Here is a 17585-nt window from a genome sequence, read left to right as displayed (position 1 = left end):
AGCACCCAGCAACTGCCCGAGCACTGTTTTCCACACTCCCTCTGCTGAGGGAATCTGGTAGAGTAGAATGCACCAGATCAGTAGCTTCCACAGAACACAGGTTAGGTTTTCCCAAGTGAGGAAAGCACAGCTGGTCAAGAAAGGCTGCTAAACTAAATTTAGAAGCTATTTAGCAGGCTCTGAAGCTAGACAGATCAATTCTGCAATCACTATGCTATTGCTAACTTACAGTGTTCACCTACCGGCCCTGGGAAGTGAGGATAGTAATTTCAGTTCAAGTCTTGGTGTCAGGATTTAATATCAAACAGGGAGATACTCTTTGCCTCTGCTGCTTGACTCAGATAAGCACATGAGGGTCCCAGAGAAAGTTACCACCTCCTTTAGGCTGTAGTGGGTTAAAGAAGATCTCAACCTCTGGAATATTTAGTTGTAGGGTCTTTCCTGGTGAGCTATTATTTTAACATCAGTATTCTGGGAGGCAGGCAAATTCAAGGCAAAAGAGTACACTAAATCACAGACAGAGTGACAGTGCAAATATTTAGCACTGGTGACTGAGTCTGTTATTTCCTAGGTGATATAGTTGGCCAGCAGGTTTCTATTTTTTTTTTTTTACAAAATAAGCAAATGCTTACTTTATCATTCACACATAAAATTATATAGAAACAACACACAAACTGCTTGGAATGCAAATATTCTTTGGTTTACTCATCAAAATAGCAAATAACAAAATAGCAAAAACCTTATCAGTTAAATAAAAAAGTGACATTCTTTATTTACCTATCAAACCTTACTAAACATTGAAATGCATTCATTTTCATTCCCATGTTCTTCTGGCAATATCCTGTCTTCCCTTTTGCCTTTCATCCCCCTAAATTAAATTATTCTGATGGGCTCATCTCTAAGGTAAAGATTGTTTTATCATTCTTAAAACCACTTACTTTTTATTGTCCCAATATCGGGAATGATCTAGATTTCCTCTTTGTCTCTTACATTTAAAACAGATATGAAAAATGGGGATTCCGTCAGCACATTTTCAAGATGACGTAAGTTAAGCCCTCAGCAAGCATTTCAAGGCAATGGTATGCCATTTCGGGGAATTTTCATGTTTTGGGAAGTATTACTGTTGGTACTGAAAAACAGGACTCGATTCCAGAAGCATAGTCTTATGTTAGACATTATTCATAATGTCAAATACAATTGGTTTCTACAATATTGATTTCAGGGAAGCAGTTTTCTATTTTTCTGAAGGTTCAATTTGACTGCCTTAATTCTTGAATCTTAATTCTTAATTAAGATGGAATTCTTGAATGTCAGTGACAAAGTCTTTTAACAAAAGAATTTTTAACAAAAGGTAAACTTGAAAATGGACTTGTTTCAAAAGGAGAAATGACAGTAAGAGAGAGCTCTTGGCTTTTTAAAAGAGGTACACATACATAGTAAGGAATAAAGGTGAATCAAAATACACAATTCTGTACATGACAGAAATATCCAATGTGCCACCAACATAACAACTGCCTTAAAAAAGATGTCTTGAGGTTTGGAGCCACACGTATCTTTCTTTATATAACTCTATATTTGCATCATGCAACCATACATCTTCCCGTGATCTGCTAACCGCTGGGAAGCTTTTTACCAGAATATTTGGCAATATGCTTTGCTTCAAATAAAACAAGCCTCATAAAACATTATCATTAATGCCTCACAACTGAATTGGGCAAAGTCTTTCTGAAATATATGTAATCTTTAAAACATTATTTTTTTTTCTTCATAAATCAGCAGTGCTCCATCTTCAAATAAATCAAGAGCAGTCACAATCTCAACTCACATGCTCATATGTTCTCTTCATCTAACATTTTGTTGATGCCATCACACAGTTTTTGTAAGTGGGGTTTAAAATTTCCAAAGGGATTATACAAGGCAGCCAAGAAATCACAATCTGAAAAATGATCAAAGACATTATTAACCCGTCCATGTGACTTGGCGGTGAGGTGACGCTGGATGATCTGGTGGAGCATCTCTCTACACTCATTTAACAGCCTGGATAACACATTCCGGTCAAAGGTGAAATCCACCTGATGGAAACTGACCACGGTCATAGCAAGTTGATGAACTTTCTTCTTGAATTTCTCCATCATTGCTAGCTCATCTTGGTTAAACTGATTATTCCTGTAAAGAATGGCCAGCTTGATGACTGTTTTGATGAGGTTTTTGATGATTTTCTCTGCCTCCTTCTTGTTCTGGGTGTACTCCTTGGTCACCCTGTAGAGCTCATCCAGCACTTCGCTGCTCGTGTCATCAATTAAGGTGGTAGCGATGGATTTGGACGCCATTTTACCCAAGATTTTCTTTTGTGCCTGAACGGCCAGGTTTTTGGAATTAAAGACATCTGTGGCCACTAAAAACAAAGGGGAGGAGGAGGATAAAAATTCAGTAAATATCAGCAAGAGAAGCAAATTAAAAATCTCATTGGAAGGAGTATTTTCCTTCCCATTTTTCCACTCTACGGTTTGCCTCCCATCTACTGACATTAGTTTCTGTTCAGAAAAGAACTAAAATAATTTTCCTACATTTTGGGGAATTAGGTTCTCATTGGTGAAATTAATGGGTGGTTGTGCATAATCTTTAAGGTTTTCTGGCAATTCAAGTGTTTTACACTTTCTGCTTTGTAGCCAATACTTTGTTTAGAAGTTTAAGGGCTCTGGGGGTGGGGGTGGGGGAGGGATAAATCAGGAGCTTGGGATTAACATATACACCCCACTATATATAAAATAGATAACCAACAAGGACCTACTGTATAGCACAGGGAACTCTACTCAGTATTCCGTAATAATATGGGAAAAAAATTTGAAAAAGAATTAATATATGTATATGTATAACTGAGTCACTTTGCTGCACACCTGGAACTAATACAACACTGTAAATCAACTATACTCCAATAACATTTTTTAAAATACTAAAATTAAAAAAAAAGTTAAAGGGCTCTGATTATAAAGATAGTATGTCTCAAGAGGCAGTAAGTTTTTTTTGTTGTTGTTTTGTTTTTTTTTCTTTTTGCGGTATGCGGGCCTCTCACTGTTGTGGCCTCTCCCGTTGCGGAGCACAGGCTCCGGATGCGCAGGCCCAGCGGCCATGGCTCACGGGCCCAGCCGCTCCGCGGCATATGGGATCCTCCCAGACCGGGGCACGAACCCGTATCCCCTGCATCGGCAGGCGGACTCTCAACCACTGCGCCACCAGGGAGGCCCGGCAGTAAGTTTTTATGTAATTTTTCCCTAGTTTAAATTTTATAAGAATTACATAAGGAATATAAAATCAACTCTACAATTGTTCTCTGAGCAACAGTAACCAAGAATAATTTATAGAAACCCATTTAAATGTAAGAGGAATAAATGACAAAGCCATGATATTGAGTAAATTGACAAATCCATGGAAGCTAATCAAAAAGGAAAGCCCTGCTTTATAGTCCAAAATTTGCAAAAAGTCAAATTTCCCAAAACATTGGTCAGCACTTACCAGTTCGATCATCCTAACCACCCTGAATTTCAACTCTCCAAAGTTGAGTGTTGGAAAGAAATATTCCTTGGAGAGCTTAGTGTCACTTGCTATTTCTAATGAATGGCCATTGTGCCCTTTAAATTTTTCTATGATTTGAGGAAAAAACCCTACTGTAGAGAGACGGGCGTGGGACGCTGGGGCTGCTGCTGCCACCGCCAAGAGGCCTGTGTGCGAGCGCAGGTCACGGTCCACACCGCCCTTCCGGGAGCCTGTGCAGCCTGCCACTGCCGGGGTCCCGGGATCCAGGGGCGGCTTCCCTGGGAGAACGCACGGCGTGCCTCGGGCTGGTGCAACGTCACGCCGACCTCTGCCGCTGCAGGCTCGCCCCGCACTCCGTGCCCCTCCCTCCCGCCCGACCTGAGTGAGCCAGAGTCCCCGAAGAGGCTGCTCCTTTGACCCTGTCCTGTCTGAGCGAGGAACGGACGCCCTCCGGCGGCCTACGCGCAGAGGCGGGGCCAGGTCCAGGGCTGAGACCCAGGAGCTGTGAGAACAAAGAAGAGAAAGGGAAACCTCTCCCAGCAGCCTCAGAAGCAGCGGATTAAAGCTCCACAATCAACTTCATGTACCCTGCATCTGTGGATTACATGAATAGACAACAAATCATCCCAAATTGAGGAGCCAGGAGTCAGTGCTGTGCCTCTGAGGTGGGAGAGCGAACTTCAGGACACTGGTCCACAAGAGACCTCCCAGCTCCACATAATATCAAACGGCGAAAATCTTCCAGAGATCTCCATCTCAACACCAGCACCCAGCTTCACTCAACGACCAGCAAGCTACAGTGCTGGACACCCTATGCCAAACAACTAGCAAGACAGGAACACAACGCCACCCATTAGCTGAGAGGCTGCCTCAAATCATAAAAAGTCCGCAAACACCCCAAAACACACCACCAGACGTGGACCTGCCCACCAGAAAGACAAGATCCAGCCTCATCCACCAGAACACAGGCAGTAGTCCCCTCCACCAAGAAGCCTACACAACCCACTAAACCAACCTTAGCCACTGGGGACAGACACCAAAAACAACGGGAACTACGAACCTGCAGCCTGCAAAAAGGAGACCCCAAACACAGTAACATAAGCAAAATGAGAAAACAGAAAAACACACAGCAGGAGAAGGAGCAAGATAAAAACCCACCAGACCCAACAAATGAAGAGGTAATAGGCAGTCTATCTGAAAAAGAATTCAGAATAATGATGGTAAAGATGATCCAAAATCTTGGAAATAGAATAGACAAAATGCAAGAAACAGTTAACAAGGACCTAGAAGAACTAAAGACGAATCAAGCATCGATTAAAAACACAATAAATGAAATAAAAAATACTCTAGATGGGATCAATAGCAGAATAACTGAGGCAGAAGAACGGATAAGTGAGGTGGAAGATAAAATAGTGGAAATAACTGCTGCACAGCAAAATAAAGAAAAAAGAATGAAAAGAACAGAGGACAGTCTCAGAGACCTCTGGGACAACATTAAACGCACCAACATTCGAATTATAGGGGTTCCAGAAGAAGAAGAGAAAAAGAAAGGGACTGAGAAAATATTTGAAGAGATTATAGTTGAAAACTTCCCTAATATGGGAAAGGAAATAGTTAATCAAGTCCAGGAGGCACAGAGAGTCCCATACAGAATAAATCCAAGGAGAAATACACCAAGACACATATTAATCAAACTGTCAAAAATTAAACACAAAGAAATCATATTAAAGGCAGCAAGGCAAAAACAACAAATAACACATAAGGGAATCCCCATCAGGATAACAGCTGATCTCTCAGCAGAAACTCTACAAGCCAGAAGGGAGTGGCAGGACATACTTAAAGTGATGAAGGAGAAAAACCTGCAACCAAGATTACTCTACCCAGCAAGGATCTCATTCAGATTTGATGGAGAAATTAAAACCTTTACAGACAAGCAAAAGCTGAGAGAGTTCAGCACCACCAAGCCAGCTTTACAACAAATGCTAAAGGAACTTCTCTAGGCAAGAAACACAACAGAAGGAAAAGAACTACAATAACGAACCCAAAACAATTAAGAAAATGGGAATAGGAACATACATATCAATAATTACCTTAAAAGTAAATGGACTAAATGCTCCCACCAAAAGACACAGACTGGCTGAATGGATACAAAAACAAGACCCATATATATGCTGTCTACAAGAGACCCACTTCAGACCTAGAGACACATACAGACTGAAAGTAAGGGGATGGAAAAAGATATTCCATGCAAATGGAAACCAAAAGAAAGCTGGAGTAGCAATTCTCATATCAGACAAAATAGACTTTAAAATAAAGACTACTAGAAGAGACAAAGAAGGACACTACATAATGATCAAGGGATCAATCCAAGAAGAAGATATAACAATTGTAAATATTTATGCACCAAACATAGGAGCACCTCAATACATAAGGGAAATATTAACAGCCATAAAAGGAGAAATCGACAGTAACACAATCATAGTAGGGGACTTTAACACCCCACTTTCACCAATGGACAGGTCATCCAAAATGAAAATAAATAAGGAAACACAAGCTTTAAATGATACATTAAACAAGATGGACTTAATTGATATTTATAGGACATTCCATCCAAAAACAACAGAATACACATTTTTCTCAAGTGCTCATGGAACATTCTCCAGGATAGATCATATCTTGGGTCACAAATCAAGCCTTGGTAAATTTAAGAAAATTGAAATTGTATCAAGTATCTTTTCCGACCACAATGCTATGAGACTAGATATCAATTACAGGAAAAGAGCTGTAAAACATACAAACACATGGAGGCTAAACAATACACTACTTAATAACGAAGTGATCACTGAAGAAATCAAAGAGGAAATTAAAAAATACCTAGAAACAAATGACAGTGGAGACACGACGACCCAAAACCTATGGGATGCAGCAAAAGCAGTTCTAAGAGGGAAGTTTATGGCAATACAATCCCACCTTAAGAAACAGGAAATATCTCGAATAAACAACCTAACCTTGCACCTAAAGCAATTAGAGAAAGAAGAACAAAAACATCCCAAAGTTAGCAGAAGGAAAGAAATCATAAAAATCAGATCAGAAATAAATGAAAAAGAAATGAAGGAAACGATAGCAAAGATCAATAAAACTAAAAGCTGGTTCTTTGAGAAGATAAACAAAATTGATAAACCATTAGCCAGACTCATCAAGAAAAAAAGGGAGAAGACTCAAATCAATAGAATTAGAAATGAAAAAGGAGAAGTAACAACTGACACTGCAGAAATACAAAAGATCATGAGAGATTACTATAAGCAACTCTATGCCAATAAAATGGACAACCTGGAAGAAATGGACAAATTCTTAGAAATGCACAACCTGCCAAGACTGAATCAGGAAGAAATAGAAAATATGAACAGACCAATCACAAGCACTGAAATTGAAACTGTGATTAAAAATCTTCCAACAAACAAAAGCCCAGGACCAGATGGCTTCACAGGCGAATTCTATCAAGCATTTAGAGAAGAGCTAACACCTATCCTTCTCAAACTCTTCCAAAATATAGCAGAGGGAGGAACACTCCCAAACTCATTCTACGAGGCCACCATCACCTTGATACCAAAACCAGACAAGGATGTCACAAAGAAAGAAAACTACAGGCCAATATCACTGATGAACATAGATGCAAAAATCCTCAACAAAATACTAGCAAACAGAATCCAACAGCACATTAAAAGGATCATACACCATGATCAAGTGGGGTTTATTCCAGGAATGCAAGGATTCTTCAATATACGCAAATCAATCAACGTGATACACCATATTAACAAGTTGAAGGAGAAAAACCATATGATCATCTCAATAGATGCAGAGAAAGCTTTCGACAAAATTCAACACCCATTTATGATAAAAACCCTGCAGAAAGTAGGCATAGAGGGAACTTTCCTCAACATAATAAAGGCCATATATGACAAACCCACAGCCAGCATCGTCCTCAATGGTGAAAAACTGAAACCATTTCCACGAAGATCAGGAACAAGACAAGGTTGCCCACTCTCACCACTCTTATTCAACCTAGTTTTGGAAGTTTTAGCCACAGCAATCAGAGAAGAAAAGGAAATAAAAGGAATCCAAATGGGAAAAGAAGAAGTAAAGCTGTCACTGTTTGCAGATGACATGATACTCTACATAGAGAATCCTAAAGATGCTACCAGAAAACTACTAGAGCTAATCAATGAATTTGGTAAAGTTGCAGGATACAAAATTAATGCACAGAAATCTCTGGCATTCCTATATACTAATGACGAAAAATCTGAAAGTGAAATCAAGAAAACACTCCCATTTACCATTGCAACAAAAAGAATAAAATATCTAGGAATAAACCTACCTAAGGAGACAAAAGACCTGTATGCAGAAAATTATAAGACACTGATGAAAGAAATTAAAGATGATACAAATAGATGGAGAGATGTACCATGTTCTTGGATTGGAAGAATCAACATTGTGAAAATGACTCTACTACCCAAAGCAATCTACAGATTCAATGCAATACCTATCAAACTACCAATGGCATTTTTCACAGAACTAGAACAAAAAATTTCACAATTTGTATGGAAACACAAAAGACCCCGAATAGCCAAAGCAATCTTGAGAACGAAAAACGGAGCTGGAGGAATCAGGCTCCCTGACTTCAGACTATACTACAAAGCTACAGTAATCAAGACAGTATGGTACTGGCACAAAAACAGAAAGATAGATCAATGGAACAGGATAGAAAGCCCAGAGATAAACCCACGGACATATGGTCACCTTATCTTTGATAAAGGAGGCAGGAATGTACAGTGGAGAAAGGACAGTCTCTTCAATAAGTGGTGCTGGGAAAACTGGACAGGGACATGTAAAAGTATGAGATTAGATCACTCCCTAACACCATACACAAAAATTAGCTCAAAATGGATTAAAGACCTAAATGTAAGGCCAGACACTATCAAACTCCTAGAGGAAAACATAGGCAGAACACTCTATGACATAAATCACAGCAAGATCCTTTTTGACCCACCTCCTAGAGAAATGGAAATAAAGACAAAAATAAACACATGGGACCTAATGAAACTTCAAAGCTTTTGCACAGCAAAGGAAACCATAAACAAGACGAAAAGACAACCCTCAGAATGGGAGAAAATATTTGCAAATGAAGCAACTGACAAAGGATTAATCTCCAAAATTTATAAGCAGCTCATGCAGCTCAATAGCAAAAAAACAAACAACCCAATCCAAAAATGGGCAGAAGACCTAAATAGACATTTCTCCACAGAAGATATACAGACAGCCAACAAACACATGAAAGGATGCTCAACATCTTTACTCATTAGAGAAATGCAAATCAAAACTACAATGAGATATCATCTCACACCAGTCAGAATGGCCATCATCAAAAAATCTAGAAACAATAAATGCTGGAGAGGGTGTGGAGAAAAGGGAACACTCTTGCACTGCTGGTGGGAATGTGAATTGGTACAGCCACTATGGAGAACTGTATGGAGGTTCCTTAAAAAACTACAAATAGAACTACCATATGACCCAGCAATCCCACTACTGGGCATATACCCTGAGAAAACCATAATCCAAAAAGAGACATGTACCAAAATGTTCATAGCAGCCCTATTTACAATAGCCCGGAGATGGAAACAACCTAAGTGTCCATCATCGGATGAATGGATAAAGAAGATGTGGCACATATATACAATGGAATATTACTCAGCCATAAAAAGAAATGAAATTGAGCTATTTGTAATGAGGTGGATGGACCTAGAGTCTGTCATACAGAGTGAAGTAAGTCAGAAAGAGAAAGACAAATACTGTATGCTGACACATATATATGGAATTTAAGAAAAAATGTCATCAAGAACATAGGAGTAAGACAGGAATAAAGACACAGACCAACTAGAGCATGGACTTGAGGATATGGGGAGGGGGAAGGGTAAGCTGTGACAAAGTGAAAGAGCGGCATGGACATATATACACTACCAAACGTAAGGTAGATAGCTAGTGGGAAGCAGCCGCATAGCACAGGGAGATCAGCTCAGTTCTTTGTGACCGCCTGGAGGGGTGGGATAGGGAGGGTGGGAGGGAGACGCAAAAGGGAGGGGATATGGGAACATATGTATATGTATAACTGATTAAATTTGTAAAAAAAAAAAAAAAAAAAAACCTGGAAAAAAAAAAAAAAAAAAAAAAACCCTACTGTATGAACTAATGAAATGTGCCACATGAACAACATACTTTGAAAAAGCAGATGCTTAGAGTTCACTTTTGAACTCACTGATTAAATTATCATAATTTAATTAGACAGAGATTTAAGACACAAACAATAAGAGCTGTATATATTAAATATTAATGAGACCCTACGTGATGCTCTTAACTTACAGCCAGTCAGTGAAGATGCTCAATAAATGTTCATTCCCCAAACCAAGTTTAGTTTTTCTCCCAAATCCTCTCCCACTCTGTGCATGCTGCTTCACTACAACTGTGCTTTCTCCCTCTTCTCCTAGGTGCCTGGGTGTTGGAAAGCAGTCATTCGGTAATGAAAGATGAAAGGCTTAAAAATACAGATATGTAGGAATGAGTCAGGGCATCAATGATATTATTAAAAATAATTAGGAAATTATTTCTAGTTTGGACAGGTGAGCAACATTAGAAAACAAAAAGGTAGCCGCTCCCAAATCCAGGCTGGGAAGGTACGTAAGAGACTAACTCCCTCAATGTGGAACTGCCATGTCAGATTTGAAATTTGGGCCAAAGTAGCTCACGATATATAGTACAGGTAGCCGCCAAGTGATTCCTAATGACCAGGATGTCATTCAGAACTGTATACGGCCATACACCCTGAAAGAAAATCTTGATTGAACTAGAAATGGTGCCCTCACAAATGTTGATATTTAAACTTGTGAAACATGAACTGAAACTGCAGAAGAACTGAAATTGATTTTGAGAAAGAAAAGGAAAGTGAAAAAGCACGAGAAATAGCCAACTTGACAAAGAAAGTTTCCAAGCTTTTTAATACTTTCATCATTTAAGCAGCAGTCCATTTCTATTCCTACTCTTCAATGGTTTGCAAGAGTGTATGGCTTCACACTAAAGAATTTATGTCAAAATGAACAGCATATGTGTAGTTATTTAATATTAATATTACCATATTAAGACCAGGGACCATCTTCCATGACTCAACTTAAGACACAGACCTCTACAAATAATAAACCTTATTCATATAGGAAGGGATACCCCCAAATTTTCAGATACACAGTAACCAACTAGGATTTCAGGAATTTATTTTATATAAAGTTGAAAGTTTATTGTTTTTAATTGATTAGAGTGTGGCACAGTCTGCAAACATCCCACCTCGGATTTACTGCAATGCCTATTAAATGGCGATACTGTACATTGTGAAATAATCGAAACCAGAGGGAGATGGGTTCGAAAGATTCCCCTGTGCTCCTTTTTCCAAGGCTGGACTTGCAAGTTCGTATGTCTTTTAAGCTAGTTTTCTTATTAAATCTAAATTTCCCATGTAATTGCAAGCATAAAGACAAAATAACTCTATGGTGTAGCACTTTAACTTCTCACAAGAGAAAGGCTGCTGCCAACTAAGCAAGATCATTCTCCATTTACTAGGAACTCAAACTAAACGAGGACAGAGAAGTTGACCTCTGAGGCTTTCACATTTGTTTCAAAGGAACTTCAAACCCTGCTCTAGAAACACAGCAACAGCTTCATACTTCCATTTTATCCTTTGGATTATATCCAGTACAGTCATCTTTGAAAATGAGGATGAAACTCTTTCTCCCCCTCCTCAGGGAAGACATGAATGCAGTAGATTTCTTTCCTAGCATTAGTGAAGGCTTTTTCAGAACCAACTGGGAGCTGTGGCTGAGAGTTGCTGGCCAGGACTATGTGGTCTGTGATCATGAAATATGATTTTTTTTTCTTGCAAATTAACTGCCTTTAGCCATGCCTGCTCAGGCTTGTTTGTCAGTTCCACATCCTCCACGAGATCGATTAAATGTCTGGTGTATCTCACAGCTAGTCCTGGACCAAGTTTTTCTCCTTCACAGTCCTCACCCCTGTGTGATCTTAACCACTTCCATGGCTTCAGATATCACCCATGTGCCAATGACTCCCACAGTTATAACTCAGCCCTGACCTCCTTTCCGGACTCAATTTGCAAATGCACTCAAGGTTTTTCTTTTCCTTGGCTATTTTGTAGGCATCGCAAATATACCATGTCCAAAACTGAATCCTCAATTCCCTCCTGCCCCCAAAGTGCTCCTCCTCCATTCTTTACTATCTTTTTTTTTTTTTTTTTTTTGTGGTACGCGGGCCTCTCACTGTTGTGACCTCTCCCGTTGCGGAGCACAGGCTCCGGACGCGCAGGCTCAGCGGCCATGGCTCACGGGCCCAGCCGCTCCGCGGCATGTGGGATCTTCCCGGACCGGGGCACGAACCCGTGTCCCCTGAATCAGCAGGCGGACTCTCAACCACTGCGCCACCAGGGAAGCCCCATTCTTTACTATCGTAATTAATAGCATCCCTTCCATCCTTGTGCTCAAGTCAGAGACCTGGGAGTCGTCCACTATACCATCCCCTCCTTTACCCAGTCCATTACCAAGTTCTTTCCATCCTACCTTCCTCCAATTCTCTAAATTCTATCCACTTCCCTCCATCTCCATGGACAACAGCCCAGTCCAAGCTCCTTTCCAATCTCTTCCCATGTAGTAGCCAGGGTTTTTAAAAATGGAAATTAGAAAATGATGCTTCACTTAAATTCTTTGCTAACCATCACACTTCCCTGTTCCTGAAATCCTCGTCATTTGCTTACATTTTCATTGTCTGCCTTCCTTTAATAGAATCTAAGCACTTTGAGAGCAGAAGCTGTAAATCTTATTCACTGTGTCGTCCCCTGGACCTACAAGGGTGCCTGATACACGGCGGCACTTCTGACAGAAGCAGGAGTCAACTACCCCCCTCTCTTCACTATACTTAAATACTTCTCTGTGAAAACATGCTGACCTGCAAAATGAGAGTTCTAAATACATATGTGGGTGTTTGTTTGTTTGTTTTAAAAGCTAGAGAAACAGATATTTGCTTTACCTGGTTAAATATGTGGTTTTCTTCCTTTGAAGTGTACCTCAGAGTGTGGTTTTTCTTACTGTCATAAATCAGTCAGTTCTTTTAAAGAGGAAAGATTTGGGCTTCCCTGATGGCACAGTGGTTGAGAGTCCGCCTGCCGATGCAGGGCACACGGGTTCGTGCCCCGGTCCGGGAAGATCCCACATGCCGCGGAGCGGCTGGGCCCGTGAGCCATGGCCGCTGAGCCTGCGCGTCCGGAGCCTGTGCTCCGCAACGGGAGAGGCCACAACAGTGAGAGGCTCGTGTACCGCAAAAAAAAAAAAAAAAAAGAGGAAAGATTTAGCAATCTTAGTGTCCATCGACAGATGAATGGATAGAGAAGATGTGGTATATGTACACAATGGAATATTACTCAACCATAAAAATAATGAAACACTGCCATTTGCAGCAACATGGACGGACCCAGAGATTATCATACTAAGTGAAGTCAGACAGAGAAAGATGAATATCATAAGATATCACTTATATATGGAATCTAAAAAAATGATATAAATGAATTTATTTACAAAACAGAAATAGACTCACAGACATAGAAAATAAACTTATGGTTACCAGAGGGGATGGGGTGGGGAGATAAATGAGGAGTTTGGGATTAACATATACACACTACTATGTATAAAAGAGATAAACAACGAGGATCTACTGTATAGCACAGGGAACTATATTCAATGTCTTATAACAACCTATAATGGAAAATAATCTGACACACACACACACACACACACACATATATATATAACTGAACCATTGTACTGTACACTTGAACAAAACACTGTAAATTAACTATAATTTTAAAAATGCAAATGTAAAAAAAATAAAGAGGAAAGATTTATTGTGTACAACGAGAAAACATCAAAGGACAGTAATACAAATATTTAGCATAAAAGCAGGGTACAGTGGTTCTGACTTGAGCTACAGTGGAAGATTAAACACAGGCCCACCTCTCCCTCTGTCTGGATCTATGATGAAAAACACGTAACCAAAGGTATGCCCAGGAAGCAACTAAGATGTATGAATAGGAGATGTTCTCAAAGAAGAAAGTGCTGGAAGTACTGATTCACTTGTGTTTAAAAATATACATGTATGCCGTTGACTAATGAAAAATGATACCTTATATCAAAAACATACAAAGGATTACCACTACATCAAAACCATTTAAGACCGTTTTCAGAAATACGTGTGAATGTTATTTGACATCTACTTATCTCACTGCCCCTCCTCTACGTCTTTACATCGCCTTTCTTGGCTTAATCAAACAGTCCATTTCAGCAACGTTTGCTGTAAGGCAAACTGATATTTAGGGAATCCTGCTTTTAGCATCAACAATTATAAATCTGGAGATTAACACTGATGTCAAAGTTATAATGACCCTGTATAAAAGAAAACAAGTGCTTAGAAGGGGGAAAAACCCCAAAACCTTTTCATGACATTAATTAATGAAAAAGTATAATTCTCTGAAATTAACAAGAATTACCCATAATATTACCCCAGTTAAGAAAATGCTATTATAGTGAAGTACTCAAGTCACTTTCTTTACAACCTCACCATCAAATACATAATTTTTCACCCATCAAATTTGTTATACTTGGAACTTTTAAACGGTGACTACAGATGCACATATATGTCATTGATAATTCTTGCCTAGTTAAAACTTGATCCAGTGGGCCCATTAGTAGGAAGCATGGAAAAGAAAACAATTTGAAGAGCCTGACTGGCTGTTTTGGTCTGTTAGTAAAAGTTCTTTAAACAAATATATAAAACCTTAGCTCTCTTGCATTTGAATTACTCCAAATCTAAATGGGGCTTAGTAAAAAGACAGCTTTGGGGATAAGAAAGGGGCCATAACCAACAGTAAACACTGTCACAAGAAGTTAAACAGCTAAGAGTTGACCCCCCTACATTGGGATTTGGTAGTGCTCCAGGAGAAAAGCAAGGAATTGTTGGGACACTGCTGATATATGTGTGACACTAGCCTCCATACTCAAAAATTCCAAAGTGGGAAATTCAACAGGATAAAGAAACAAAAAACCAAAAAAAAAAAAAAAAAAAAAGAGAGAGTGAGGGGTGGGGAGAGGGCCACATCAGCAGAAGCAGCAGAGATTCAAACTATGAGAGGGGCTGACCCTGGAAGGACCAGAAGAAATGACCATGGCAGCAAGCCGGAGGCAATCTTATCCAGAGAGAAAAAGACAAGTGCCAGGACCCTTAACCCCCAATCGCCCTCAGGTCACAGATGGAGACCCTAACACAAAAGAACATAGTCTTGAGAAAATCAATACATCTAAGGTCCTTAACCTGATGGCGAATGCAAATTTGGGTGTGTATGCATTTTCCTGACCCCAGGTGGTTGAAAACAATGGTATGCCTCATCACAGGGACAAGCTAAGTCATTCACTCTGTGTCTCCTACCACCTTCAGAAAAGTACATGCTCATTTAAAAAGTCAACATATAAAAGAAGACAAATGTCAGGGAAGGTGGTGACTTTAAAAAGGGCTGAAAAAGGGCCTCCCTGGTGGCGCAGTGGTTGAGAGTCCGCCTGCCGATGCAGGGGATACGGGTTCGTGCCCCGGTCTGGGAGGATCCCATATGCCGCGGAGCGGCTGGGCCCGTGAGCCATGGCCGCTGGGCCTGCGCGTCCGGAGCCTGTGCTCCGCAACGGGAGAGGCCACAACGGTGAGAGGCCCGCATAACGCAAAAAGAAAAAAAAAAAAAAAAAAAGGGCTGAAAAAGAAAACGAAAATCACTGGATGGTTTTCAATGGAGTACTGGGAAATGTAAAGCACCCCCTTGCAGATTTCTTTCCTTGTTCTTTATGTAGCTATTTCACAACTCTGTAAGTAAATCTGGTAGTGCAAATGGCTCTTTTCCACAGAGATACAAATAAATTCTGTCTAGTGAAGGTGAAATTGCTTCCTCATTTTCTTGTCTGCCTGTGTTACACTTGGCATTCTCCTTTGAAACGATTATAAGAGCTTACTGTTCCTCATTAGTTAACGAGTTAAGTAAAATCTTCGGCATGTCCCTTTTGTATTTTTATGAGAGTCATGAGTTGACCTTCTTAAAAACATACCCTTTAACACATATTACAATTTTTTCATCAAAACCATATAAAGTAAAACAAAACAAACCAAAACAAAACTGCAGTACATATAACCCTTTAGTGAGAACTAGTACACATTTCCTGGGGCAACTAATTTCCCCAGGGTCCTGGAAAAGAAGAGTTTACTTATAAAAGTCCAATATTCCGTAGCTGATGGTTCCATGAACTGCCATACTGCTCAGGGATATTACTGAGACTCAGTTTCCCCATCTACAAGATGGGAATAATGATCCCCACCTCTTGGAGTGGTTGCAAAGATAAATGGACATGGAGCACAGAGGAGGATCTCACAGAATACCCATCACTGAACAGCTTTCTCCACAGGTTTGTTTAAAGAAGTCAACAAATTAAACTTCAAATACCTTCTGAGGTTCTCTGGTACTGAATGACATTTGGTGAAAATTAATCAACTCCTTATGGAAGTAACATGGAGCTTAGAAATGCAAAATGTCAGACGGTTGTGTGAAAACAAAGACCTCACGCAGTTTAGTGAATAACGAGTTATAGATCCTTTCCATGATGACATTAAAAAAACTAAAATATATTAAAATTTCCTTTATCAGGGAATTTCTCTTTTTCTTAGGTGTTGAATCTGTTGTTAGCAATAGATTCAGTACCACAAGGACTGTGATAGGTAACACAAGTGTATTTTATCTAGAGAAAACTGGCCCCTGGAGAACAGAATTGAAGCACCCCACAAAAAGACAAACAGTATCAGCATCCATACAAAACTGTGCAAGAGAGGAAACAATGTAAAGGAAGTGGGCCACATATAAAGCCAAAGTGAAAACCCATGGTGGTCAACAAGATTACTCCATAAAGTCCTAGCTTCTCCCCCAGACTTCCCAAAGCTTCCCAGAGAACTAGAGACCCAAAGGCAGGGCTTCCTGCCAAGTAAGAACAGCATGGATGGAAACAAAAGATCAAGGTCGAGAGTCCTGGGTTGTAGACTTGGGTGCAATTTAATTTCTTTGAATCTGTTTTCTCATCTGCTAAGTAGGGCATCATTTCAAGGTGGTATGGCTTAAGTGAGAGTTACAGAGTTACAAATCAGAAAACCCCCAGCAGCATGCTGGGCTCATGACGACAGACCACAAATGCACACTGAGTTTTGCTCCCTTATTTAATACACTTGAGATACAGAAGCAGGAATTCAAATCCAATATTTACACACGCTGTATTCTTTCTACTCGTTTCTCTTTATATCTTCTATTTTCCAAATTTGTGGACAAGAGGAATTATGTCCTAAAGAAAACACTATGAAGGCTTTTCCCCGTGTGACCTTGGGCTGTTTTTGTTGCTTGAATTCTAGAATCTTTTCATCATGATTTTGGGTTCAACTGTGTGTCTTTGATTCCTGTGGCTTGTTTTTGTGATGATTTTGAAATTGAAAATGTCATTTCCTAAGTTTAAACACTTTTAACATCATGTTAGACTCCATCTCTGCTTTTTTTTTTTTTTTTTTGGTTAATTTGCTCCAGGAATCATGTTGATGCCTTGACTGCTTTCTGGAAGGCATAAACTCTGACAAGATATCCCTGCCGCCTCTAGGTGCACTAATACCAGGATTGGAAGAAAGTTTGATGATATTTATATGAAGTGGTATGGTTGGATCCCACGGAATGTCAGTCTTGTAAATATTAGAAAAGAGGTTACAGGAATAGAAATGAACTTTGTGGCTACTCAGAGTGAGAGGTTTACAGTCATGAGAACCCACTGGCTAGCCACCATATTTTGAACTTATACTGCATTATCCCCAGAACTGCCTAGAATATG

The 17585-nt window shown here is 39.8% G+C and overlaps 1 protein-coding gene across 5 annotated transcripts in view; it reads right to left on the bottom strand.

Moving 5' to 3' along the window:
• Positions 1-707: 707 nt before the first annotated feature.
• The window catches only part of TNFAIP8 (TNF alpha induced protein 8), a 131425-nt gene continuing 114547 nt past the window's right edge, over positions 708-17585 (bottom strand). For all 5 annotated transcript variants that reach the window (XM_060091870.1, XM_060091871.1, XM_060091872.1 and 2 more), the window contains exon 2: positions 708-2395. In XM_060091870.1, coding sequence (XP_059947853.1) covers positions 1830-2395 — 566 coding nt within the window. In that variant the 3' untranslated portion in view covers positions 708-1829. The remainder of the gene's footprint in view (positions 2396-17585) is intronic.

The sequence above is a fragment of the Mesoplodon densirostris genome, chromosome 3 (assembly GCF_025265405.1).
Source record: "Mesoplodon densirostris isolate mMesDen1 chromosome 3, mMesDen1 primary haplotype, whole genome shotgun sequence".
Taxonomy (NCBI): Eukaryota; Metazoa; Chordata; class Mammalia; order Artiodactyla; family Ziphiidae; genus Mesoplodon; species Mesoplodon densirostris.
Note: the sequence above shows the minus strand (reverse complement) of the source record. Positions and strands in the feature narration are given on the sequence as shown.